This window comes from Gorilla gorilla, chromosome 15 (assembly GCF_029281585.2).
Source record: "Gorilla gorilla gorilla isolate KB3781 chromosome 15, NHGRI_mGorGor1-v2.1_pri, whole genome shotgun sequence".
NCBI lineage: Eukaryota > Metazoa > Chordata > Mammalia > Primates > Hominidae > Gorilla > Gorilla gorilla.
The window spans coordinates 67,259,064-67,286,734 of record NC_073239.2 but is presented as its reverse complement, the minus strand read 5'-3'; the positions used below and the strand labels follow the sequence as shown (position 1 = coordinate 67,286,734).

Genomic DNA, 27,671 nt, shown 5'->3' with positions numbered 1-27,671 from the left:
CTCCTGGCTGGGCAGTGGCTCACACCTGTAATCCTAGCACTTTGGGAGGCCAAGGCAGGCGGATCACTTGAGGTCAGTTCAAAACCAGCCTGGTCAACATGGTGAAACTGTCTCTACTAAAAATAAAAAAAATTAGTCAGGCGTGGTGACGCTCGCCTGTAATCCCGGCTACTCAGGAGGGTGAGGCGGGAGAATTGCTTGAGCCTGGGAGGCGGAGGTTGCAGTGAGTTGAGATTGCACCACTGCACTCCAGCTTGGGTGACAGAGCAAGACTCCGTCTCAAAAAAAAAAAAAAAAAAAAAAAATTCTCCTTGGAAAAGTATATTTTCAATTTTTTTAAATGGATCACATTCTATTAAGTGAAAACATTTGCAAGTATTTTCCACTTTAAATAAACCTAACATTATATTTGAAGTCTAAATTTACACAAAACAGAAATTTCAGGGGGGTGGTGATTGTTTTACAAAGGGAACTTTTTCTTCAGAAACTCCTTAGCTGCAGGATCCTTTTAAATAGCTAACTCCCTGGTACATTTGAAGTACATTTAAAAACTTGATATATATATTTATATATATACATTTTTAGAAATATAGCTCTTATGTAAAACGAGGTATGGTATCAACTAAAATGTTTGCAAGTTACAGTCAATGTCCCACATGGTTTAAAAATTATTTATTTACTGATGTATTAAATAATGAGTTAATATAAATGATAATGTAACTGTTACCTGAAAGGGGTCCCAATCCAGACCCCAAAAGAAGGCTCTTGGACCTCGTGCAAGAAAGAATTCAGGGCGTGTCCACAGAGTAAAGTGGAAGCAAATTTATTAACAAAGTAAAGGAATAAAAGAATGGCTACTCTATAGGCAGCAGTGCTGTGGGCTGCTCAACTGAATATACTTACAGTTATTTCTTGATTATATGCTAAACAAGGGGTGGATTATTTATGAGTTTTCCAGGAGAGGGCAGGGATTTTCTGGAACTGAGGGTTCCTCCCCTTTTCAGACTATTTAGGGTAACTTCTGGGCATTGCTATGGTATTTATAGACTGTGATGGTGCTGGTGAAAGTGTCTTTTAGCATGCTAACACATTATAATTAGTGTGTAACGAGGAGTGAGGACAACCAGACATCACTTTCATCGCCATCTTGGTTTTGGCGGGCTTCTTTACTACATCCTGTTTTATCATCAGGTCATTGTGACCTGTATTTTGTGCCAACCTGCTATCTCATCCTGTGAGTAACAATGCCAAACCTCCTGGGAATGCAGCCCAGTAGGTCTTGGCCTTATTTTACACAGCCCCTATTCAAGATGGAGTTGCTGTGGTTTCAACACCTCTGACATAACCAACAAAAATTGAGTCAATTCCTTCGAGTATGTAGTTGTGAAATTTAATCTATCCAAGAATGAGCTCCATGGCCTACTTAGTTGCAACAAAAATAGTTAAGAATGATGTAATATAAAGGCATGTACATTATGCCTCTCCTATACATGATCATATATACTTATAATGCATCAACTATTTCTGGAGGGATACACCAAAAAAAAAAAAAGAGTAGCTGATTTTAGAAGGGTGAAGGGAACACCTACAGTGGTGGAGACTTTGCTGTATGCTGTATGAACTGTATTTGTTATCATGTGTAAATATCATTTTTAAAATAAAAACACTAGTTTTTACAAAGTACATGCAAGGGACCAAACTGGCTAAATGGATTACCCCATTTGGCCACTGAGGTAAACTCAAATTATATCTTACTCTCCCAGGGAAGAGTACCAATTGCTTCAAGAACAGAATAAGGTGGAGAAAATGATTTTTCATTACTGCTTCTAGAAACTGTTTATTTAATATGTGAGCACCATTTAGGAATGACTGGAAGGAACTAAAATCATGACTGGTGTGTTTTCCTGCCTTTTCCCCCTTCTTATTGCAACTGAAGAGTTTCATCTTTCAAAGAAGAAAAAAATGACATTAATAAGTTAATACAATTTTGAAGAAGTAAGAAGAAGGAATTTTCTGTTCTTTTAGGGCTGTCTCCACATGGACCCTACTGAAAGGCTGACATGTGAACAGCTGTTGCATCACCCATATTTTGAAAACATCAGAGAAATAGAAGATTTGGCAAAAGAACATGACAAACCAACAAGGAAGACCCTAAGAAAGAGCCGAAAGCACCACTGCTTTACAGAAACATCCAAGGTTATAATTTCAAATGATCTCCTACCTGCCACCTGGTACAGAGAGTTGGAATCTAGACTTGAGGATGGCAGTTGTGGCTTTCAGGTCCAGCATCCTCATTCCAGCACTAGGAGACAGGTCATAGGATCTATCAACCAGGGCCCCAGGGACATCTGTCTCCTGAAGCCCCCTCTCCCTGAATCCTAAAGGTGCCCTTGTCCTGCTGCTTCCTGATGCCACACAGGGGCCAGGGTTTCTGGCCTGCATGAGCACAGGTCTCAACAAGGTACATGAGTATGAGTCCAGCTGAGCAGACTTCTTGGGCTTTGGAAAATGAAATCAGATTTTCCCCATGCAGTTCCGTGTCATCATGTACACCTTTAGTATTAAAACTAACACTCCAGGTTTGTCCAAAAAAGGAGCTGTTTTCCTCCCTGATCCTTTGTCAGAGTTGGCTAGGGCAAATACAGTGATGAGTGCTTTTGGTGGTATCAGCTGAATACATTTAACCAGAGAACAGCATCCAAACTGCACACTGGGAGACTGTGAAGAATCCTGAGTGGTATAAAATGGCCTTACATTAAGCATCTTGTCATAAGCCAAAAGCTGTAATAATTTAGAATGAACTGTAGTTGGAACCACAACTGATCCTGGGTAACCTCGGGATCTACTTAGGTACTCCTTAAGCTATACATTATCTTGCCTTAGTCTTTCCCTTTGCAGCTTCCACTGCCCAGCATGCTGAATGGTACCAGGGTGTTGTGTGTGAGGCTGGGAGGAGGGAAAAGGGTGAAAAAGGTCCATGAGGAACAAGTACAGCATGAACTCCAGGGCCCTAATGTAGATCACAGTTACAAAATTAATGTTTTATTCTCCATCATATGTGATCCAGGTAGCAAAACAGGCCAGAAACAGACTCCTCCACCCCCCACGCCAGAATTATTCCTTATCTCAGTATTAGTTTGTATTCAAGAGCAAAAGGTTTTGATGGAAATATTTCTACTTGAAAAAATAGGGAAACTCCACTATTTGGTGTATTGCTTTTTTTTGAGACTGAGTCTCACTCTGTCGCTCAGGCTAGAGTGCAGTGGTATGATCTTGGCTCACTGCAACCTCTGCCTCCCAGGTTCAAGTGAGTCTCCTGCCTCAGCCTCCCCAGTAGCTGGGATTACAGGCACGTGCCAGTGTTCCCAACTAATTTCTATATTTTTAGTACAGACAGGGTTTCGCCATGTTGGCAGGCTGGTCTCGACTCCTGACCTCAGGTGATCCATCCGCCTTGGCCTCCCAAAGTGCTGGGATTACAGGCATGAGCCACCGCACCTGGCCTGGTGTACTGCTTTTAAATCCTGAAAGAATCAACTGATTTAAAAGTACTAAAAAGCACTTTTCTGAGGACAATGGCTGAAAAATTTTTTTCAAGAAAGTAAAAGTACTAAACAGTTCCCTTTTTAGGGACACCGAAGGACATACAGTGCAATACAAAAAATACAGGTGTGTTCTTTCATTCGACATTGACAATAAATTCAAACATTTTCAGGAAGCTTGAAGGAAGCAGTTTGTCTTTTTTCTTTAGAGATGGGGGTCTTGCTATGTTGCCCAGGCTGCTCTCCTGGGCTCAAGGGATGCTCCCACTCAGGCTCCCTTGTAGCTGGAACTACAAGTGTACACTGTGCCATGCTTGATTTGCCTTTTTAACTAAGGGAAGAGAGTAAGTAGGCAAATTGCCTAGGCGCTCTGTTTATCAGTTTTCTCCGCTGTAAGACAAGGCGTTGGCTTAAATGATCCCTAAGATCTCAGCAAGCTCTCAACTCCTGTAAATCTATGTTTTCTTCCCAATAATGTTAACATGTAGATTTTCCCCTTTTCATATTCTCTAAATCTTCTTTAATGTGAATGTTTTTCCTTTTTAATATAAACACTTAAAAGGAAAAGCCAAGACCAAATTGAAACATTTAATCCTCTCTCAAGTCCTGGATTGTGTGCAAAAAAAGTACTTCTATACTAAAAAGCTTAATTACCTCTTTTGTGATATATTCTAAATAATGAAAAAAATGCATGGCACAGTTTTGAACCTAATTCTGTGTTTTGCATTTTTAGTTGCAGTACCTACCCCAGCTAACTGGCAGCAGCATCCTTCCAGCTTTGGATAATAAGAAGTACTACTGTAATACCAAGAAACTTAACTACCGTTTTCCAAACATTTAAAGGAGCTAGGAGACATGATTTTAAAAAAGGAATCAATAGATGCTTTGAAGAAAATAAAACTTATACAGTTGATTGAAAACAATTACAATGTTGAAAACACACCAGGAGAAAACATAAGCAAGAAACTGGGAGGCCAATTGGCAAGATATGAAGGGAAATTCCAGATCCAGTCTTCCATGCTTGATGATGGTGTCCAGAGAAGAAAAAACCTGTTTGGAGTTGCACTTGTATTTCAGTTTATGTAAGTAGCCGAACTTATGGACAGAATATGAACTGTCCCATACCTCTGGCAAAACTAGATGATATCAAAAAGATTTATGCTTCAGTTGTACCACATGCCACACAAGAAAAATGAACTACAAAATGCCCATATATATTTCTTCGGATCTCTGTTGCCTGAGTCCTATCTCCTGCCTCTCAGATTGCTTCAGCATCATATTTAAGATAGTTCTATTTCTTGAAATCAAAATGTTTAAAATCCCATTTCCTGCTTGCTCTATTTCTTGATTTTTATATTTTAAAACATTTTGAGGGTAACACTTAGGTTCAAGATATTTAAAAGCATATGAATTATCACAAAAACTTGGTAATTTATCTATTTAATTATATGTTTCCACATTTCATCCTTACTTTATCAGTAAAGGATACACCTTAGTTACTTTTGCAGGCAAGGTGGATTTACTGTAATCTGTCTACATTTATTCACCCAATTCCCCTTGTAAACAATGGCATGAAGCTCGGCAGCTGATTAAGGCAGTCAAAGGGTAGAGCAAGACCTACAGGCTTTGCAGGAACTGAACCTGTCAGCCTGAAAATAATTAGTATTTCATTCTCTCTGGCACAGCCTTTGACCTGGAACATCTATAGGCAAACCTGTAATTCAGTGATCTGGGTTTCAGAAGAAATTACTTGTGAGCTTTTACTTGAGTCATGAAAGACATTATGTTGTAAACTGATGTTTTCCCTGAAACATCTTTTTGCACTATGTTTGTATGTGTATGTATGTGTATGTGTATATATATATGCTATTCTAACAACTAATATATTACACTAAGTAGTCCAAAGTATTAAGGACTCATAGCTTTGCACAGTGAGACTTAAAATGATGACATATATATATATATATATATCAAACCTCCCACCTCAGCCTCCCAAGTAGCTGGGACTGCAGGCATGTGCCACTATACTGGCTAATTTTTTTGTATTTTTTGGTAGAGACAGGGTTTTGCCATGTTCCCCAGGCTGGTCTTGAACTCCTGGGCTCACGTGATCTGAGCACCTTGGCCTTCCAGTGTGCTGGCATTACAGGCATGAGCCACTGCGCCTGGCCAAAATGACATAATTAGCTTTGATTTGGTCTACTGCTCTTAATCAAAAAGCTTTTTCATCCTTGTCCCCTGGACACAAGGGCAATATGAAGCCTGACGTCTGTTTCTTACAGCTCAACACCATTTCTGGTTGATATGCTGCCACTATTCCTAGCACTTCTCAGCCATGGTCTTCAAAGTTGTATTTCACTCTATTTTCAAAACATTTCTTCTGTACTCTCATTTTCTTCCTGTTAATTTTCTTCATGATGACATCTGACCCCATTTACTTAAGTAATCCACTGAGGTCTGGTGTCTATTCAATAATTTTGACTACCCTAGGCAGTTTAATGATATCCTAAGGCTTCCTAATGTATGTCGTTTCTTGCCTAGACCTGATATGGGTTAAATGCTAGTCCCTGAATTATTCAATTCCTGTTAGACAGCCTTGATTCAAATGACAAGGAAGAACATCCAGCTTCCGTGAATAGTTAAAAAAAAATTTTTTTTTCCTTAACCCAAGAAAATGCACTTGACGGAGGCAGATTACTATAACTGCCTAATAATTCAGCCAATAGTTTTACCAAAAACTATTCAGAATAGAAAAGTAGCTCTAGACTAAATCGTGGTGAATCAGTTGTCTCACCATACAGTAATGAAACAAACCTGAGAAAAAAGGCTTATTTTTTTCTAATGAGTTCCGTTAAATTTATGCTTATGTTCAATTTAACCATATTTATAATGCTTTTATTCGGTATGAAATCTCCACTGTATCACATGAGACTCTCCCACATCCTTTTATTTACTATTTTCTGATTTTTAAAATGACAGTGGCAATTACCATTTATACTATGTGTTATTTGTATAAGCTGTTAAACACAACGTTGTTAAACACAACGAAAATTCATTTTTCTACCTGAAAGCTGTATCATAGAAAATTATTTTCAAGTTTATATTCAACAGCTTAATAATGTTCAAACCAGGCTGGACGCGGTGGCTCCCAGCACTTTGGGAGGCCGAGGCGGGTGGATCCTGAGGTTAGGAGTTCAACACCAGTCTGGCCAAGATGGTGAAACCCTGTCTCTACTAAAAGTACAAAAATTAGCTGGGCGTGGTGGTGGGCGCCTGTAATCCCAGCTACCTGGGACGCTGAGGCAGAGAACTGCTTGAACCCGGGAGGCAGAGGTTGCAATGAACTGAGATCACATCACTGCACTCCAACCTGGGCAACAGAGTGAGAGTCTGTCTCAAAAAAAAAAAGTTCAAATCAAACACACAGAAATCTATAAACAAGCTGGCATATAAGAGTAATAGAATCAGGGCCATTTCTCACAGGTAACAATGAAGACCTGTTTTATCTATTTTTGACTTTTTTTTTTTTTTTTTGAGACAGGGTCTTAATCTGTTGCCCAGGCTGGAGTGCAGTGGTGCCAACATGGCTCACTGCAGCCTCGACTTCCCAGGCTCAACTGATCCTCCTACCTCAGACTCCTGAGTAGTTGGGACTACAGGCAGGTGCCACTATACCCAGCTATTTTTTATTTTTTAATTTTTTGGTAGAGACAGGGTTTTACCATGTTGCCCAGGCTCGTCCTGAACTCCTGGGCTCAAATGATCTGCCTGCCTTGGCCTTCAAAAGTGCTGGGATTACAGGCCAGCCTTTTTTTTAAGAGACAGGGTCTCCCCCTTTCACCCAGGCTACCAGGCTGGTGTGCAGTGGCCGTGATCATAGCTTACTGCAGCCTCAAACTCCTGAGCTCAAGCAATCCTACCACCTCAACCTCCCAAGTATCTGAGATTACAGGTATGCACCACCATGCCTGCCTAATTTTTAAAATTTTTTTAGAGATGGGGTCTCGCTGTGTTGCCCAAATTGGTCTCAAACTCCTGGTCTCAAGTGATCCTCCCACCTCAGCCTCCCAAAGCACTGGGATTACAGGCACGAGCCACGGCACCCAGCCTAAAGGAATGTTAGGTTTCAAGAAAAACCTAAGCATAGCCCACTGGTTTTTATTGTGTCCTTTATTATATTGCAATCTGCAAAACTATTTGTATTCAGCCAAGTATCTATGTCCAGTTTTAATAAAATAGTAGCCTAAGCTTACAAAATAGACAAATTAAGCAGCAACTGTTGATTCTGAGAAAGTCTGTATGCTATCAAGAACACAAGAATGCAGGATCATGGGAAATGCACGCAAATCCTGTTGAAGCAATGCATGCTTCAACAACCACTGACCACTTTGCATAATTGACTCCATCAATGAATCTGTAATTTAGCTTCTAATTTTTCATAATTGTGCATTTATGGTAGTATGCTTCACTAACTTTAAAGTTAAATGTAAATTACTGTTATAATAAAAACATCTGTTGTACAAATAACTTTAAAGGATTCTAAATAAATATCTACATCAAGAGATATCTATAGATTTACATATTAAATGAATATATTAGAATTAAAATGTTACCTAGTTTTCATTTTTCTTTTTTTTGAGACAGTCTCGCTCTGTCACCCAGGCTGGAGTGCAGTGGCACAATCTCGGGTCCCTGCAACCTGTACCTCCCAAGTCAAGTGATTCGCCTGCCTCAGCCTCCAGAGTAGCCGGGATTAAAGGCGTGCACCACACATTCAGCTAATTTTGTTTTTTTAGTAGAGATGGGGTTTCACCATGTTGGCCATGGTTGGTCTTGAACTCCTGACCTCAGGTGATCTGCCTGCTTTGGCCTCCCAAAGTGCTAGGATTACAGGCATGAGCCACCGCGCCCGGCTGCACTTTTCTTAAAATGAATTAATGTTCATAAATTCTCACTTCCAATTTAGTAACATTAATGAGTCACGTCTGAATATTTATTTTCTACATATGATGCACTCTCCACTTCTAAAATGTCATGATATGGTATCCTTATAATTCTACTGATGACTATATAATATTAGTTGATGTTTGGAATCAACAGTTTCAAATGATCCTTTATACTGAAATAAGACACATTATTTTACTTCAATTGTAATTTTAGTTCCAGAGAAGGCAGTGCTGTCTTAAAGGCTTGGACAAGATTTTCTTTTTCTCTTACTCCAGGAAGATCACTTAACAACAAATATTTGAGGTTTCTGCAAATAAAGAAAAAAGTCACTTCAATTTGGCCAAGAGCATTAAAAATAAACTCAATTTACTGACTTAAAGAAAGAAAATTATGTAGAAAATGAATCTGTATCACCCTATGCCTTCAAAATTACTTTTAGAGCAGTAGCCTTAGAGATGAAATTCATGCCAGGAAGTAACACAGACTTTGGGTTACGTCAATATTTCTAGATGAATCATTCTAAATAAAATATATATTTATAATGATGTAGATATTCTTTGCATGTGAAACATGAAATGTGAATCTCAACCCCAAAAGGGCAAAAGCTGGGAAAATTCTTAGATACTAGAGTTTCTACTAAAAGATGAAGCTTTGAAGCTTCAAGTAATGTAAGAGATGAACAATCTAGTACTTTTGGTCCTAATGTTTAAAATTTCTTAAACTTCCTGTGATACTGAGGTTACTGGCAGATCCATTATATATTAAAGCAGAACTACATTAATTAGATACATAATTTGAATGTTGAGATCTCTAACACAGGGATTTGATTAAACAAACTTCTAGGCCGGGCACGGTGGCTCACGCCTGTAATCCCAGCACTTTGGGAGGCCGAGGCGGGTGGGTCATGCGTTCAGGAGTTCGAGACCAGTTTGGCCAACATGGCGAAACCCCGTCTCTACTGAAAATACAAAAATTAGCCGGGCGTGGTGGTGGGCGCCTGTAATCCCAGCTACTCAGGAGGCTGATGCAGGAGAATCGCTTGAACCCAGGAAGCGGAAGTTGTAGTGAGCCAAGATCATGCCACTGTACTCCAACCTGGGCAACAAAAGCAAGACTCCGTCTCAAAAAAACAAACAAACAAAAAAACTTCTATTCTTTTTTCATCACGCCGATGAGACTCAGAATCTTACAAATTTTAGAATTAAACATTCTCGCTAGTATTATCTGTTTTTGCATTTGGGATTAGGTGACTTGCTCCAGGCCAAGCATGGGTCTGGTTGGTGGCACAAGAGGATGTAGAACAGCTTTCCTAACCAGTGGATGCATGCTTTTGATGATTATTACAGTGTCAGGCAGTGTTCTAGGCTCTAGAGACAGAAAGGTGAATATTTCAAGGTTTTTTTCCCCTCAAGCAAAATAATTACACAGTAAAATGCTAATAGGTATATATCAAATGTCTTGAAAATATCAAAACCATAGGAGAAATTGCTTTAAAAAAAAAAAGGAGAGAAAGCATAATCGTTGATGCTTACTGAGGGCTTACTGTGGCAGGCACCATGCTAGGTGCTTAATGTAGATTTAATTTTTTAAAATATACTCTATAAAAAATTCAATAAAACATTAATGTATTAAGGTTGATCATTTTAGCTGTTTTAAAGTATTACAGATGAAAGTGAGGTCATTTTTTAAAATTATCTTTTTTAGAACTAAAAAAAGACACCACCCCTCACAGTCAATTAAATTCTAACTATTCACCTTAACAGCATTATCAAGTTTCCACTTTGGCTTTGATCATCTACCTTAAATGACGCAAAGCAATGATGCCTTTGTCTGTGATATTCCCACAGGATATTATTTCCATTTCCAATACGGTTTTTTGTAAATTTTCAAGTTGACTAAGTCTCAGCAAACAGTCATCTTCGATATAATGACACTTGCACAGCCTTATTTTTTCAACATGCTCTAGGCCCTCTGGGGAGAAAAAGTACAGATTAAGAATCTGCTTTACCACTAAGATGACAAACTGTCCTGGTTTGCCCACGACTGACTTGGTTTTAGGACTGAAAGTCCTATGTCCTGGGAAACCTCTTAGTTCCATGAAAACTGGAATGACTGCTCACCCTATTAACCATATAAGGAATTCACTATAGAGCTTGTGCTGATGGACAGGACCATTCCGCAGTCAGATGCCCACACACTGGAGGAAAGAAATGCCCACATAGGGCCAGGCCCAGTGGCTCACACCTGTAATCCCAGCACTTTGGGAGGCTGAGGCGGGTGGATCACCTGAGGTCAGGAATTCAAGACCAGCCTGGCCAACGCGGCAAAACCTCGTCTCTACTAAAAATAGAAAAATTAGCCTGGCGTGGTAGTGCACACCTGTAGTCCCAGCTACTTGGGAGGCTGAGGCAGGAGAATCACTTGAACCCAGGAGGTAGAGGTTGCAGTGAGCCAAGATCACGCCACTGCACTCTAGCCTTGGTGACAGAGTGAGACTCTGTCTCAAAAAAAAAAAAAAGGCCGGGTGCAGTGGCTCACGCCTGTAATCCCAGCACTTTGGGAGGCCGAGGCAGGCGGATCACGAGGTCAGGAGATCGAGACCATCCTGGCTAACACGGTGAAACGCCATCTCTACTAAAAATACAAAAACAAAATTAGCCGGGCATGGTGGCGGGCGCCTATAGTCCCAGCTACTCAGGAGGCTGAGGCAGGAGAACGGCGTGAACCCGGGAGGCAGAGCTTGCAGTGAGCCGAGATCGCACCACTGCACTCCAGCCTGGGCGACAGAGCGAGACTCTGTCTCAAAAAAAAAAAAAAAAAAAAGAAAGAAAGAAAGAAAAAAAAATGCCCACGTAAGCAGAAGCTGTGTGGATATAATTATTCCTGCATTATTGAGGGCTTCTCAATGACAGAAGTTTGACAAAGATAGTTTGACAAACAAGGCCCTGCATTTTAAGTCAATAAACCAAAGACTGGAGACATATAGAAACAAGCTTAGTGAGAGGAGGAAGGTGTCTGTAACCTCAATTTAATTTGAAAATAAATATCAAACACAGGAAGAAACAAACTTGACTATAATGAAATGGGCAAAAAGGACATACCTATGACTATAATCGTGAGTCAACTGCAACAAAATGGTCACTGCAAATCATCTGCATTTTCTATTAGCAAAACGATAGGGTAGTTACCCATGTGATCAAATCCAATGCTCATGATACAAGAGTCGGTGGCGTCGATCGCCTGAATCTTGTATTTGTCCAGAGGGCCTGTTGGAAGGTGGTTGTAGTCCTTCTGCCACCTCTCCTGGCCATGGTAGCGCACCATGGCCCCACAGCGCAGCAACCACTCGGATGCCGCCCTGTCAGGGCCAACATCCCTGATGCGATCATAATCCACCCTGTTGGCAAGAGAAAAAAAGCAGTTTGCTTTTACAATAATCACTAGCTTGTTAACTATATTAACTGACATAAATAATACAGAACGCAACAAATTTTCATTTCAAGTGACTGAGGAGGAAGATAAATGTATTAGTGAGATCCATGCAAAAAAACAAAAACAAAAACAAAAAAACCTGCAGTCTATCTGCTAACTTTTTTAGTTTTGTTTTTGTTTCCAAGTGAACGCTGTCAAGGCGTATTATTTTTATATGAATTTATCAGACACAACGTTTCATTGATTCACATACAGTACAGTGCTTGACACCAGAGATACTTAGTAACTATTCTACGAATGACTATACTTGGTTAGAATTTGTATTAATAACAAAAGATTAAAGAGAAAATAATTCTGAATCTGTGGTCAAATTAATCTCATTAAGTGATATTTATTAATTTCTACATATGCTTTTTTCTCTAGCTAGTGATCATAATGCTGTATTAAGTAATTAGAAGGTTAGTTTCAAGTTTCAAAATGACATTTCTAAGTGTGCCACCCACTAATTTTTTGAAAACCCAAGTTACTTTGATAGAATTCAAAAGGTTAACTACATTCCTTTAAAAAGTCATAAAAATAAAATACTTTAAAATTATATTTAATAAGTTTTTCTGATTATAAAATGTTTTAGAAAACTTGAAATATATCAAAAGGACAAGTAAGAAAAATCACTGAAATCCTGCAACTCAAACAGCCACAATTAATATTTTGTAATCTATTTTTCTGGTGTTTTTTCCATGTTTGTGTGGGTTTTGTTTGTTTGTAAACAAAATTAGGATCACACTGCACAAACTGTTAAAATAACATTTGAAATATGAGAAATAGCCAAACAAGCTATTGGGAACTTATTTAGCTGTAACCATCTCCACATTTCTTTACTTTATTTAGAATAACTTACTTATTAAACACTGCATTCAACCAGCCCCAGAAGTATCTGGAGTCACATGACCATGGGAGTTTCTTTACGCCACACAACTGCTGGGAAATTTTTCCAAACAGCATCATTTGATCTAGACACACAAAACAGTACTTACATTAGATCATCATCAGAGTCCCATACATATAGCAACTTACTTCAGAGTCAATGCTCTTGTACTGATAAAGCTGATGACTCACTTGCCACTCAACAATTACTGAGCAAGTCACTCCTGTTTCTTGTTCTTGGGGTTTTTTATTTGTTTGCTGCAAAAAAATGAGGGGTTGGACTGGATGGTGTCTAAGGCTCCTTCCGGCTAGAACGTTAAGTTCCACTGTTGAAACCTCAACTGGAGTCTGTCTGTCGTACTGCCATCTAGTGTCCATTCAGACGCTGTAGCTATGAATTTGCTGAAGCTGGCTCCTCTATTCCCCATCTATATTTCCAGCATCAAAATGACACACTAAAATCACCGAAAGAGCAACGTGTCAAGGTTAAGATGCTTGCATCCAGGAAAGAAGAGGAGACATGAAAATAGATCTACCTATGACAAGGCTGCAAGTGGTGTTACCAGAGCAGTGTAAACAAAAAAAACTGTTTTAAGGGCAGCTGGGAAAGACTGGGCAAGTAACTTCACCTCTCTGACCTCTGGTTTTCTCATTTGTAAAATGAGATGATTTGCTTAATTTCCAGCTGTCAAAATGTATAACCATAATTTGAGAAAGTGATTCCTGGAGTAGGTTTCGATTTGATTGACCTCAATTCAAGTTTCCCTAGTAGTATGCTAGGTGTGTGCAGGGGACTGGATGTGGCAGGGAGGGGGAGATGGGGAGACAAAGATAAATGAAACATGGTGTTTGCTTTGAGCATCTGACAATTAAATGCAGGATGGAGTGGGCTAAGACACGTTACCAAGTAGTTAAAATAAGTGACAGAACTCGATAAATGCCTCAAAAGAGTTAAAATAAGGACAGAAAGGATTTCAACAAACAAAGGTGCCAGGAAAAATTATGCCAGATTATTAGCTGAAGCAGGAACATTTAAGGCATGTTATTTTCAGTTTCACTAGCACATGTGAGTCATGAGAAGAGGCAGGCAACTTGCAGAGTCAGGTCGTGAAGTGTTTTGCATGCTCAGCCAGGGAATTTGGACTGTATTCTGTATGTAGCAGGGAGTCACCGAGGTTTCTGAACAAAGCACTGGCCTTTGGGAGGCCGAGGCAGGCAGATCACGAGGTCAGGATATCGAGACCATCCTGGCTAACACAGTGAAACTCTGTCTCTACTAAAAATACCAAAAAAAAAAAAAAAAAAAAAAAAAAAAAAAAAAAATTAGCCAGGCATGGTGGCACGCGCCTGTAGTCCCAGCTACTTGGGAGGCTGAGGCAGGAGAATCGCTTGAACCCGGGAGGCAGAGATTGCAGTGAGCTGAGATTGCACCATACTGCACTCCAGCCTGGACAACAGAGCGAGACTCCATCTCAAAAATAAATAAATAAATAAAATAGAACAAAGCACTGGCATTGTTACGGTTGTGCTTCAAGAAATTTACTCAGCAGCATCAAGATTAAGGGTCAACAGAATGGGAAAGCCAGTCAGCAAGGGCCTCAATCACATGAGGCCATACGAAAGGGCCTAGTTGGGGAAGGATGGGAATGACATTACAGAGTTAGTTCCATATGACTCAGTTAAGTGAGATGTAGGGGCAAGGGCTAGAGGAGTTGAAAATGACACCAAGTTTTGGCCCTGGGTCACTGGTAGTAGGATGGTGATGCCATTAAAAGAAATCACATTAGGAGAACAGGGTTATAGGTTCAGATTTTTTTCTTTTAGTTTTTCATAATCTACATACTAAGTGTTAGCAGGATTTCTAAGTGCAGATGACCAACAAATCATTGGAATCACAGGTCACAAAACATTAGAGCTGTAAGGAATTTAGATCACCTGGATGAAATCTCTCATTTAGAGGTGAGGAAACTGAAGCCCTGATATTAAGTAACTTCCTGACATCCTAAATCCTTTCTGAAACAAGGTGGGGTATTAATAAATGCATGTGTTTAAAGGGACTTGCTCAATGTTTCATGACTAATTGGTGGCAGTGTTGAAACCTGAACCCAGTTCTCTACCAGCCCAGGGTCCTTTCCTCAATCATTACATGGTTCTGGAATTCAAGAGAAAGAAGAGGACTAGAAAGATACCTGAGAGGGAAACACCTTAGAGCTGAGGAAGTGATTGAGGATGCTGAGGCCGTGGAACAGTGAGAGATGTGAACTGAAGACAGAACCAACTACCCTTTCATCCCTTTTCCACCATAGCCGTCTTCATTACTGCAAGCCTGTGCTCCACTACCTCTTATCATGTTCTCAACCCTTTCCAACTTTTTGTTAAAGCGCTCTCTGCCTGTGCCCACCTTGAATAACTCTATTAGTTGTCAATCTTATTTACAAATATGGGCTTTCCCAGCTTCTACTCAGGCTGTTTTCTCTTAGCCTCCCTCCCCCATCACCATCAATCTGTGGAAATCCCACCCAACCTCAAGACCTTACTCAAATGCCATGTCCATTCATTCATTCGCTCAAAAAATGTTTATTGAATGTCTGCTATACTTAGTGCAAAGGCAACAATGGTAAGACAAAACAAACAAAAACAAGAACAAAGGAGAAAGAGACACACAGAAAGACAAGGTTCCTGACCTCATAGAACACATAATTTTAATAAAGAGAGATAACATATAAAGAGATAAATAACACCCAACGTGACTGGATAATAGAGGTGTGAACAAATGCCATGAGAATCTAGAGAAGGGAGTGAGAAGAAGGCCTTCACACTAGAGGTGTCTTTTGAAATGGGTCTTAATGATTAAGTTTTCAGTTAGTCTAGAAGCAGAAGCAGAATATGAAAAAAAAAAATTCCAGTTAGAACGAAAAAAGAGTATGCAAAGTAAAAGAAAGAACAAGGATGGCATCTTATTCATTTCCATTTTTCTCAGCATAATGCAAAAGTTTAATAAATATTTGTTTATTAATAGTCTTCAATGGTTGACATGTTTCCATGGAGAAAGGTAAAACCAGTTAAACTGTTATTAAGCAGGTGAATTAGGGTGGTCTTTGAAAACTGAATATTTTTGCTTGATTCATTTTGGCCCATCTTATAATTTAGCTTAAACGAAAGGCCAAATTTACTTCGGCTGTAATCTCTAAAAACACAAGATATTAGACTTAAAATGTTTTAAACATAAAAATTAAATTTATATTTGGCAATAGAGGTAACAAAAATTGGTAGGTTTTTACATTTCAACTGCAACTTTGCTAATGATTTTGCAAATTATTCCTACTTGAGTCCAAACAGTTGCCTTTGGGAACGCTTTCTATAGGGAAAGAGGAGACCTCTAGTGGTAAGTTAGTGAATCTAGCTCTAATAAATTAAAAGAACCCAGTTAAACGCAAATTAGAAAATAACCACTACTAAATTACTGCTGCCATAGATAATCCACCATGATTGAGTTTCATACCAGGGATGCACAAATGGCTTAACATACACAAGTCAATAAATATTATATGCCACATAAACACAATTAAAAACAAAAATCACATGATCATCTCAATAGATGCAGAAAAAGCATTTGACAAAATCCAGCATCCCTTTGTGATTAAAACCCTCCGCAAAATTGGCATACAAGGGACATACCTCAAAGTAATAAATGCCATCTATGACAAACCCACAGCCAACATAATATGAACGGGGAAAGTTTAAAGCATTCCCTCCAAGAATTGGAACAAGATAAGGATGCCGACTCTCACCACCACCACCCCCTTTTTTTTTTTTTTGGAGATAGTGTTTCACTCTTGTTGCCCAGACTGGAGTGCAATGGCATGACCTCAGCTCACTGCAACCTCTGCCTCCTGGGTTCAAGCGATTGTCCTGCCTCAGCCTTCCGAGTAGCTGGGATTACAGGCGCCCACCACCACGTCCGGCTAATTTTTTGTATTTTTAGTAGAGATGGGGTTTCACCATGTTGGCCAGGCTGGTCTTGAACTCCTGACCTCAGGTGATCCACCCGCCTTGGCCTCCCAAAGCGCTGGGATTACAGGCGTGAGCCACGGCACCCAGCCCCACTCTCATCACTTCTATTCAACATAGTACTGGAAGTCCTAGCTAGAGCAATCAGACAAGAGAAAGAAATAAAAGGCATCCAAATCGGTAAAGAGGAAGTCAAAGTTGCTATTTGCTAATGATATGATTGTATGCCTAGAAAACCCTAAAGACTCCTCCAAAAAGCTCCTAGAACCAACAAATGAATTCAGCAAAGTTTCAGAATACAAAATTAATGACATAATTAGTACCTTTCGTATACACCAACAGTGACCTAGCTGAGAATCAAACCAAGAACTCAACCCCTTTTATAATAGCCGCAAAAAAAAAAAAAAAAAATACTTAGGAATATGCCTAACCAAGGAGATGAAAGACCTCTAAAAGGAAAACTACAAAACACTGCTGAAAGAAATAATAGACGACATAAGCAAATGGAAACACATCCCATGCTCATGGATGGGTAGAGTCAACATTGTGAAAATGATCATACTGCCAAAAGCAATCTACAAATTGCTTCAAGTTCATTGCAGATTCTGGATATTAGTCTTCCCATCAATACAATTCCCATAAAAATACCATCATTCTTCAGAGAACTAGAAAAAACAATCCTAAAATTCATATGGAACCAAAAAAGAGCCCACATAGCCAAAGCAAGACTAAGCAAAAAGATAAATCTGGAGGCACGACATTACCTGATTTCAAACTATACTATAAGGCCATAGTCACCAAAACAGCATGGTACTGGTATAAAAATAGGCACATACACCAATGGAACAGAACAGAGAACCTAGAAAGAAACCCAAATACTTATAGCCAACTGATCTTCAACAAAACAAACAAACATATAAAGTGGGGAAAGGACACCCTATTCAACACATGGTACTGGGATAACTGGCAAGCCACATGTAGGAGAATGAAACTGGATCCTCATCTCTCACCTTATACAAAAATCAACTCAAGATGGATCAGGGACTTACATCTAAGACCTGAAACTATAAAAATTCTAGAAGATAACATCAGAAAAACCCTTCTAGACATTGGCTTAGGCAAGGGTTTCATGACCAAGAACCCAAAAGCAAATGCAATAAAAACAAAGATAAATAGTTGGGACTTAATTAAACTAAAGGCTTTTGCGTGGCAAAAGGAACAGTCAGCAGAGTAAACAGACAACCCACATAGTGGGAGAAAATCTTCACAATCTATACATCTGACAGAAGACTACCATATAGAATCTACAATGAACTCAAACAAATTAGCAGAAAAAAACAATCCCATCAAAAAGTGGGCTAAGGACATGAAGACAATTCTCAAAATAAGATATATGAATGGCCAAGAAACATGAAAAAATGCTCAACATCACTAATGATCAGGAAAATGCAAATCAAAACCACAATGTGATACCACCTTACTCCCGCCAGAATGGCCATAATCAAAAAATTAAAAAAAAATAGATGTTGGCGTGGATATGGTGAAAAGGGAACACTTCTACACTGCTGGTGGGAATGTAAACTAGTACAACCACTATGGAAAACAGTGTGGAGATTCCTTAAATAACTAAAATTAGAACTACCATTTGATCGAGCAATTCCACTACTGGGTAGCTACCCAGAGGAAAGGAAGTCATTATACAAAAAAGATACTTGCACACGCATGTTTATAGCAGCACAATCTGCAACTGCAAAAAATGTGGAACCAACCCAAATGCCCATCAATCAATGAGTGGATAAAGAAGCTGTGGTATATATATATGATGGAATACTAGTTAGCCATAAAAAGCAATGAATTAATGGCATTCGCAGCAACCTGAATAGGATTGGAATTTTTTTTTTTTTTTTTTTTTTTTTTTTTTTGTGAAACAGAATCTTGCTCTGTCGCCAGGCTGGAGTGCAGTGGCACAATCTCAGCTCACTGCAACCTCTGCCTCCCAGGTTCAAGTGATTCCCCTGCCTCAGCCTCCCAAGTAGCTGGGATTACAGGCATGTGCCACCACGCCCGGCTAATTTTTTGTATTTTAGTAGAGATGGGGTTTCACCATGTTGACCAAGATGGTCTCAATCTCCTGACCTCGTGATCCACCTGCCTTGGCCTCCCAAAGTGCTGGGATTACAGGCGTGAGCCACTGCACCTGGCCTGGAGTTTATTATTCTAAGTGAAGTAACTCAGGAACGGAAAACCAAACATCGTATGTTCTTACTCAAAAGTGGGAGCTAAGCTATGAGGATGCAAAGGCATAAGAATGACATAATAGGCTGGGTGCAGTGGCTCATGTCTGTAATCCCAACACTTTGGGAGGCCGAGGTGGGTGGATCACAAAGCCAGGAGATCGAGACCATCCTGGCTAACACGGTGAAACCCTGTCTCTACTAAAAATATAAAAAATTAGCCGGGCATAGTGGCGGGCGCCTATAGTCCCAGCTACTCAGGAGGCTGAAACAGGAGAATGGTGTGAACCCGGGAGGCAGAGCTTGCAGTGAGCTGAGATCATGCCACTGCACTCCAGCCTGGGCGACAGAGCGAGACTCTGTCTCAAAAAAATAAATAAGCAAATAAATAAAAAAGAATGATACAATAGGCTGGGTGCAGTGGCTCACGCCTGTAATCCCAGCACTTTGGGAGGCTGAGGTAGGCAGATCGCTTGAGGTCAGGAGTTCAAGACCAGCCCGGCCAACATGGCAAAACCGCATCTCTACTAAAAACATGAGAGTTTGCCGGGCGTGGTGGCATGTGCCTATAGTCCCAGCTACTCAGGAGGCTGAGGCAGGAGAATTGCTTGAGACCAGGAGGCAGAGGCCGCAGTGAGTTGAGATTGCACCACTGCACTCCAGCCTGGGCAACAGAGCATAACCCTGTCTCAAAAATAAAAATAAAAAATAAACATGCACTTACCATATGACCCAGCAATTGTACTCTTGGGCACTTATCCTAGAGAAACAAAAACAGGTTCACACAAAAGGCTGTACACTCATGTTCACAGCTGCTTGATTCACAATAGCTAAAAACTAGAAACAACTCAAATGTCCTTCAATGAGTGAACAGTTGAATGTACTTGTATTAGTCCATTTTCACACTGCTGATAAAGACATACCCGAGACCGAGAAGAAAAAGAGGTTTAATGGACTTACAGTTCCACATGGCTGGGGAGGCCTCACAATCATGGTGGAAGGCAAGGAGGAGCAAGTCACATCTTACATGGATGGCAGCATGCAAAGAAAGAACTTGTGCAGGGAAACCTCCCGTTTTTAAAACCATCACATCTTGTGAGGCTCATTCACTATCTGGAGAACAGCACAGGAAGGACCTGCCTCCATAATTCAATCACCTCCCACCTGGTTCCTCCCACAATACATGGGAATTGTGAGTTACAATTCAAGATGAGATTTGGGTGGGGACACAGCCAAACCATATCAATACTGTAGTACATCTACATTATGGAATACCACTCAGTAATAAAAACGAAGGAACTACTGATATATGTAACAGTTTGGATATATCTCAAGGGATTATGCTGAATGAAAAAGAGTCAATAAAAGTTACATACTGTATAATTACAATAATTACATTTATGTAACATTCTTGATATAACAAAATTTTAGAAACAGAGAATAGATTGGGTGGGGCTGCAAAGGTAAGTTGTGGTTATAAAAGGGCAACTGGAGGGACCCTTGTGGTGATGGACCTGGGCTGTACCTTGACTGTGGTGGTGGATACAAGAATCTACACACCTGATAACCATATAGAACTAAATATACACAGAGAACACTAATACAAAATGAGGAATCTGAATGAGATCAATGGACTGTGTGAATGTCAATTACCTGGTTGTGATATGGTACTAGTTTTGCAAGATGCTACCACTGGGAAGACTGGGTAAAGGGTACACAGAATCTCTAATCTTACAATTGCATGGGAATCCACAATTACCTCACAAAGTTGAATAACCATCTCTTTTTTTCATCTGTGATGGAACAAGCAGGCAATATTCTACATTGTTTTAACAAATAAAGCAAACTATGTACCACTGTTCTGGTGGTAAAACCCTTTAACCATAATAAATGCCATCACGTAGCAAATGCTTCACTGTGCTAAACACCTGATGACCTTATCTCGTGTAATCCGCTCAACGGCCCTAAGACTAGGGAGACACTGCTAACATTCCTAGTTCACAGAGGAGGGTCTGAGGCAAAGAGGTGAAGTGATTTCCTGGAGCTACCTGACCAAAGACTGGAACCAAGATTCTTAGAGGCACACGAAGTCCTTCTGGTAATAAATCTGTATAATTCTATTTGTTATGTTCAGCTGTCCTAACCCTAAAAATTAAAAACTGCCATCAAGCATACAGAATGAGTGTTAGCAACACTGGCACAGTGATAATTTTAAAGAGTTAGAAGGTCCTTTAGAGATTACACAGCCCATCGCCCTCATTTTTACATAAAGGGAATCAGGTGAAGTGACCTGCACAGGTGAGTCGCTGCTCAGAGACCGCACAGCACATTTAAAACTGTATCTCGGTTCAGTACTCAAGAAAAGGACACAGACTTATAAATGGTGGCAAAAACCGAGCTGTCTGGTTCTTCCGGTACCCAGTGCCGGGTCGAGTACAGAGCAGGCGCTCGATATTTACAAGACGAATCAATGACTGAATGAATAGCACCGCCAGGAGCCCCATAAAAGAAGTCCAGAAGACTGCGGGCTGTCAGTCTTCGCTGTGACAAAAGAGCCTCCGTGAGGAGCGAGGATTAGGGCCGGACAGGGAGCGCCCTTCTAGTGGACGCTCGACTGGGCTGGGGCCGGGATGGAGACGGTGGGTGCCCAGGCCCTCCGTCTACCGCGGGCCGCGTGCGGGGCCGAGCGAGGACCCGGCTGGAGCTGGAGCGGGGGCGGGGCGAGGTCGGGGCCGAAGGCGAGCAGGAAGAAAGAAGCCGCTGGGCCCGCCCAAACAAGAATTTTCACCGTAATCCCGCCCAGAGTTTCTCCCACGGCCCCATGTCCGCATGGCGGTGAAGGTCGAAGACGCGCGACCCAAAGGGCCAGGTTTTCAGTCAGCCCAGCGTTGGCGACGGGCGAGGGCAGAACACAACCACCACCCTAGTCCCGCCCGGCTCGGGGCCTAGCTTCTCTACTCACAGCGTCGGAGGGAGGGAGGGAGCGAGCCAGCGTCCCCGCGACTGCGGCACCCTGGCCGGCCCTTCGCCCTCCGACGCACGCGCCTATTGGCCACCGCAGCCTCTCCCACATGGGGCGAAGGCGCGCCACTTCATTGGCCCCCGCGTGAGGGGCGGGGCTAAAGAGCGCGGGTCCTCGGCGGTGGAGGGTCAAGTGGCTTCTTCTGAGCGCTGAGGGAGGGGAGCGTGCGTAGGGGATGGTGCCAGCGCTGCGTTATTTGGTTGGTGCCTGCGGACGGGCCCGCGGGAGTTTCGCCGGTGGCTCCCCTGGGGCGTGCGGGTTCGCGTCTGGGAGGCCAAGACGGCTGTGTGGAGGTAGCCGCAGCGCCAGCAGCAGGTGAGTGGCCGCTGGTCCTCCCCGCCGCCTGCGCTGCTGCCCCTCGCGGAGGCACCTGGTGGTGGACCTGTGCCCCTGTTCGTATTTCCCTGTCCCGGGGTGAGAGCAGGTTGGGGTCCTGTGGCACTCCAACCTCGGATCCCAGGAGCTACCAACCTGCAGGTTCATTCGTTGTATTTACGGGCCGGAGGAAAGGCAGTGTATAGAGTAGAGGTCAGGAGTGGCTCTGGCTTTGAACAACCCGTCCACTTTCTGTTGAACTCTGGGCTAGTTACTTAACCTCCTTAAAGGCTCAGTTGTGAATTGGACCTTAGTCTCTCCTGTAGGTGGTCATTTGAAGGATAAAAGGACCTAGCACACAGTATAAGCAATCAAATATGCTGTTTATAAGCTGGAGTCTTTGGCGTTGCTTGGAAGATCTGAATACAGTCTTAAATCAGTTCCTGGCACACCCCGCATGGTGTTGCCCCCGTCGGAGGCAGCTCTTATGATAACGAAAGCCCGCAGAATTCAGTGTCCTGTGATTTATAGTTTGGACGTCACATTCGAAACCATTGTCTTTCTCTGTCCTCTGTAGAAGAAACAGTTTGTGTGAAGGCTGTAAGGCTTGGAGAGGTTTTGGCTGTTTTGACGACTAGAAGGTGGGCCATATGAGTGTGACTGAAGTTTAGTGGAAGACATATGGTGTGGAATGACCCGGTAGAAGGACTACATCACAGCAAGGTTTTTAGTTTATTTTAACCACACGTTGACTTTTATTCTAAGAGCCACGGGAAGCTATTTAAAAGGGTTTTAAGAAGAGGCTACGCTTTAGGAGGCCGAGGCGGGCGGATCGCCTGAGGTCAGAAGTTGGAGACCAGCCTAACCAACATGGCGAAACCCCGTCTCTACTAAAAATACAAAAAAATTAGCCTGGCGTGGTGGTGGGCGCATGTAATCCCAACTACTCCGGAGCCTTAGGAGAATCGCTTGAACCTGGGAGGCGGAGGTTGCAGTAAGCTGAGATCGCACCATTGCACTCCTGCCTGGGCGACAGAGCGAGACTCTGTCTCGCAAAAAAAAGGAAAAAGAATAAAAGAAGAGGCTAATGATTAAATGTTGATGTTCTAAAAGTTGACTCTGGCTGCTGCGTGTTGGTGGATAGGGGGAGTAGAGTGGGATACCAGTAATAGCGATTGTGATTTGTTGTGGGGCATGTAGACAGTTCTTTTGGGAAGCTTTTCTTAAGGAAAGAAAAGTAGGGCTAGTGAAAGTTTTGTTTATACTTAAAATGTTTTTTAAAAAAATTTTTGGAGTCAGGGTCTCACTGTGTTGCCAAGGCTGGTGTGCAGTGGCACAATCATAGCTCACTGCAGCCTCCACCCTCTTGGGCTCAAGCGATCCTCCCTCCTCAGCCCCCCTCCCCAATGTTTCCTGTCCTCCAGGAGCTGGGACCACAGGCAGCTAATTATTTTCCTATTTTTTTGTAGAGACGTTGCCCAGGGTGGTCTCGAACCCCTGGCCTCAAGTGAACCTCCCTCTTCAGCCCCCCAAAGTGCTGAGATTACAGGTGTGAGCCACCGTGCCTGGCCTATACTTTTATTTTGAAGTAATTATAGATCCATTGGAAATTGCAAAAATAGTACAGGCCAAGCGTGGTGACTCAGGCCTGTAATCCCAGTGCTTTGGGAGGCTGAGGCAGGAGGATCACTTGAGCCCAGGAGTTTGAGACCAGCCTGGGCAAAATATAAGACCCCTTCTCTACAAAATAAAAAATAAAAATAAATAGACAGTACAAAGAGATCCCATGTACCCTTCACCCCATTCACCCCAATGAAAACATCTTATATAACTATAGTACAATATCAAAACTAGGAAATTGATATTGGCAAAATCCATGGACATTGTTCAGCTTTCATCAGTTTTACATATATTCGTGTGTGTGTTTGTGTGTTTAGTTATATGCAGTTTAATCATATGTATTAAATTGTGTAACTACCACCTCAATTAAGATATGAAAATGTGGCCAGGCCGCCCCGTCCGGGAGGGAGGTGGGGGGGTCAGCCCACCGCCCAGCCTGCCGCCCTGTCCGGGAGGGAGGTGGGGGGTCAGCCCCCCGCCTGGCCAGCCGCCCCGTCTGGGAGGGAGGTGAGGGGGTCAGCCCACCGCCCAGCCTGCCGCCCTGTCCGGGAGGGAGGTGGGGGTTCGGCCCCCCGCCCGGCCAGCCTCCCCGTCCAGGAGGGAGGTGGGGGGGGTCAGCCCCCTGCCCGGCCAGCCGCCCCGTCCGGGAGGTGAGGCGCACCTCTGCCCGGCCGCCCCTACGGGGAAGTGAGGAGCCCCTCTGCCCGGCCACCACCCCGTCTTGGAGGTGTACCCAACAGCTCATTGAGAACGGGCCATGATGACAATGGCGGTTTTGTGGAATGGAAAGGGGGGAAAGGTGGGGAAAAGATTGAGAAATCGGATGGTTGCCGTGTCTGTGTAGAAAGAGGTAGACATGGGAGACTTTTCATTTTGTTCTGTACTAAGAAAAAATTCTTCTGCTTTGGGATCCTGTTGATCTGTGACCCTACCCCCAACCCTGTGCTCTCTGAAACATGTGCTGTATCCACTCAGGGTTGAATGGATTAAGGGCGGTGCAAGATGTGCTTTGTTAAACAGATGCTTGAAGGCAGCATGCTCGTTAAAAGCCATCACCACTCCCTAATCTCAAGTACCCAGGGACACAAACACTGCGGAAGGCCGCAGGGTCCTCTGCCTAGGAAAACCAGAGAACTTTGTTCACTTGCTTATCTGCTGACCTTCCCTCCACTATTGTCCTGTAACCCTGCCAAATCCCCCTCTGCGAGAAACACCCAAGAAAGATCAATAAAAAATAAAAAATAAAAAAAAAAAAAGAAGAGAACAATATAGCATATTTAAATTAAAAAAAAAAAAAAAAAAAAAAAAAGAAAATGTGGCCAGGCATGCTGGCTCATGCCTATACTCTCAGCACTTTGGGAGGCCGAGGTGGGAGGATAGGTTGAGCCTAAGAGTTGGAGACCAGCCTGGGCAACAAAGGGAGACAGCAAAACCCCTGCTCTACAAAAAAATTAAAAAATAATTAGCCAGGTGTGGTGGCTTGCTCCTGTAGTCCCAGCCACTTGTAGGGCTGAGGCAGGAGGATCGCTTGAGCCCAGGAGGTTGAAGGTGTGGTGACCTGTGATTACACCGCTGCTCTGAAGCCTGGACAACAGAGCAAGACTCTCTTAAAAAAAAAAAAAAAGGGTGGTATAAAAATATTCTGTTGCCACAAGGTTATCTGTTGTGTTACCTATCTCTTTATATTCACACCTTCCTCTCCATTCTTCCTAACTCTTGGCAACTGTGAATCTAAATTATTTTTTTTTTTTTTAACACGAAGTCTCACTTTGTCACCCAGGCTGGAGTACAATGGCATGATCTCGGCTCACTGCAACCTGTCTCCCAGGTTGAAGTGATTCTCCTGCCTCAGCCTCCTGAGTAGCTGGGATTACAGGCATGTGCCACCACGCCCAGCTGATTTTGTATTTTGAGTAGAGATAGGGTTTCACGGTGTTGGCCAGGCTGGTCTCAAACTCCTGACCTCAGGTGATCCACTCGCCTCAGCTTCCCAAAGTATTGGGATTACAGGCATGAGCCACTGCACCCGGCCTGAAATTTTTTGTATCACCAAATATTCAGTATAAAACTTTTAGAAAAAGGACAAGATCTTTGGACATAGAGATGACATCAAAAGCATGATCTCTAAAAGAAAAAAATTGACAAAATGGACTTCATCAAAATGAAAAACTTTTGCTCTGCAAAAGACTGTTAAGAGGATGAAAAAACTACCAAGACATGGGAAAAAATACCAGCAACTGCATATCTCCCAAAGGACTAATACACAAAATACATAAAGAACTCTCAAAACAAGCCTTTGGAGATTGGCTTTTTTTCACACAGCATACTATCCTTAAGATCCATGCAAGGCATCGCCTGTATTGATAGCAGGTTTTTCAAAATTGTTGAATAGAATTCCATGGTATGGATACATCACAATTTGTTTAACCATTTACCATGGGTTGAAGAACATCCAAGCTGCTTCCAGTTTTTGGCTATTATGAATAAAGCTACTATGAACATTCATGTTCAGGTTTTTGTATGAACATAAGTTTTCATTTCTCTGGAATAAATGCCCAAGACTGCAGTTACTGAGTCATGTAGTAAGTCCATGTTTAGTTTCTTTTTAAGAAACTGCCATACTCTTTTCCAGAGTGGCTGTACTATTTTACATTCCCACCAGCTATGTGTGAGTAATCCAGTTTCCCTTCATTCTCACCAGCATTTGGGGTTAATCACTTTTTAAATTTTAGCCATTCTGATAGAGACGTAGTGATATCTCATTGTGGTTTTTATTTACATTTCTCTGATGCAATGGTGTTTGAACAATGCATTGACTAATGGTGTTGAACATCTTTTCATGTGCTTCTTTGCCATCTGTGTATCTGTCCTCTTTGATGAAATATTTGTTCATATCTTTTGCCCACTTTTTTTTTTTTTTTTTTTTTGAGATGGAGTTTCGCCTTGTTGCCCAGGCTGGAGCGCAGTGGCGCGGTCTTGGCTCACCACGGAGGCCTCCTGGGTTCAAGCAATTCTCCTGCCTCAGCCTCCCGAGTAGCTGGGATTACAGGCATGCGCCACCATGCCCAGCCAATTTTGTCTTTTTAGTAGAGATGGGGTTTCTCCATGTTGGCATGGCTGGTCTCAAACTCCTGACGTCAGGTGATCCGCCCGTCTTGGCCTCCCAAAGTGCTGGGATTAAAGGCGTGAGCCGTCGCGCCCGGCCTGCCTACGTTCTAAATGGCTTGTTTTGAGAGTTCTTTTATGTATGAGTCCTTTGGGAGATATGCAGTTACTAGTATTTTTTTCCAATTTCTTAGTTTTTTTATCCTCTTAACAGAGTCTTTTTGCAGAGCAAAAGTTTTACGTTTTGATGAAGTCCATTTTATCAGTTTTTTTTCTTTTATGGATCATGTTTTTGATGTCAACTCTAAGTCCCAAGATTTTGTCCTATTTTTTCCTAAAAGTTTTAAAGTGAATATTTGGTGATGTAAAAAATTTCGTGTTAGTTTTTTTAACTATAATGGTAGTGTGTGTTTTTAGAGATGCCTTTTAGAAATAACATTGAAATATTTACAGATGAAATAATGTGTGTTTAAGATTTGCATCAAAATAATATAATACAGGAGGGGATGAAATAGAGTA

The 27,671-nt window shown here is 41.9% G+C and overlaps 3 protein-coding genes across 26 annotated transcripts in view; 2 read left to right on the top strand and 1 right to left on the bottom strand.

Annotated features, from left to right (window-relative positions):
* Positions 1–8,069, top strand: part of CDKL1 (cyclin dependent kinase like 1) — a 71,057-nt gene extending 62,988 nt beyond the window's left edge. For 4 of the 11 annotated variants that reach the window (XM_019009690.4, XM_055361469.2, XM_063698305.1 and 1 more), the window contains one exon: positions 2,026–2,925. In XM_019009690.4, coding sequence (XP_018865235.3) covers positions 2,026–2,382 — 357 coding nt within the window. In that variant the 3' untranslated portion in view covers positions 2,383–2,925. Of the gene's footprint in view, positions 1–1,936; positions 2,926–4,275 lie in introns of those variants that run through there. The other 7 variants (XM_004055148.5, XM_055361471.2, XM_063698307.1 and 4 more) reach the window with 3 other exon arrangements.
* DMAC2L (distal membrane arm assembly component 2 like) lies at positions 7,695–22,892 on the bottom strand. 10 transcript variants are annotated; one of them, XM_055361478.2, is made up of 6 exons: positions 22,053–22,139; positions 13,038–13,300; positions 12,820–12,931; positions 11,678–11,886; positions 10,289–10,460; positions 7,695–8,796 (listed from the first exon to the last, which is right to left on the bottom strand). In XM_055361478.2, the coding sequence occupies exons 3-6, from the start codon at positions 12,924–12,926 to the stop codon at positions 8,682–8,684; spliced, it is 603 nt and encodes a 200-aa protein (XP_055217453.2). In that variant the 5' UTR covers positions 12,927–12,931; positions 13,038–13,300; positions 22,053–22,139; the 3' UTR covers positions 7,695–8,681. The 10 variants fall into 10 exon arrangements, with proteins under 10 accessions (XP_055217453.2, XP_030857642.3, XP_018865238.3 ...); XM_031001782.3 differs by lacking the exon at positions 13,038–13,300 and adding an exon at positions 19,815–19,850 and having other exon boundaries at positions 22,053–22,107; XM_019009693.4 differs by lacking the exons at positions 13,038–13,300; positions 22,053–22,139 and adding an exon at positions 22,584–22,892.
* The window catches only part of L2HGDH (L-2-hydroxyglutarate dehydrogenase), a 69,274-nt gene continuing 62,669 nt past the window's right edge, over positions 21,067–27,671 (top strand). For 2 of the 5 annotated variants that reach the window (XR_010130859.1, XM_004055152.5), the window contains exon 1: positions 22,168–22,427. Coding sequence is in view for 1 of the 5 variants with exons in the window: in XM_004055152.5 (XP_004055200.1) it covers positions 22,288–22,427 (140 nt within the window). In the remaining 4 variants the exon portion in view is untranslated. Of the gene's footprint in view, positions 21,189–22,167; positions 22,428–22,962; positions 23,151–27,671 lie in introns of those variants that run through there. The other 3 variants (XM_063698303.1, XM_063698300.1, XM_063698299.1) reach the window with 3 other exon arrangements.

Coding starts and splice junctions, on each gene's coding strand:
- DMAC2L (XM_055361476.2), bottom strand. CDS start 20,177: ATGGTTTTAAAAACGGGAGGTTTCCCTGCACAAGTTCTTTCTTTGCAT. Junction 11,887..12,819: donor TTGAATGCAGTGTTTAATAA/GTAAGTTATTCT, acceptor TCTTGCCAACAG/GGTGGATTATGATCGCATCA. Junction 8,797..10,288: donor ATTGCTTTGCGTCATTTAAG/GTAGATGATCAA, acceptor CTTTATTTGCAG/AAACCTCAAATATTTGTTGT.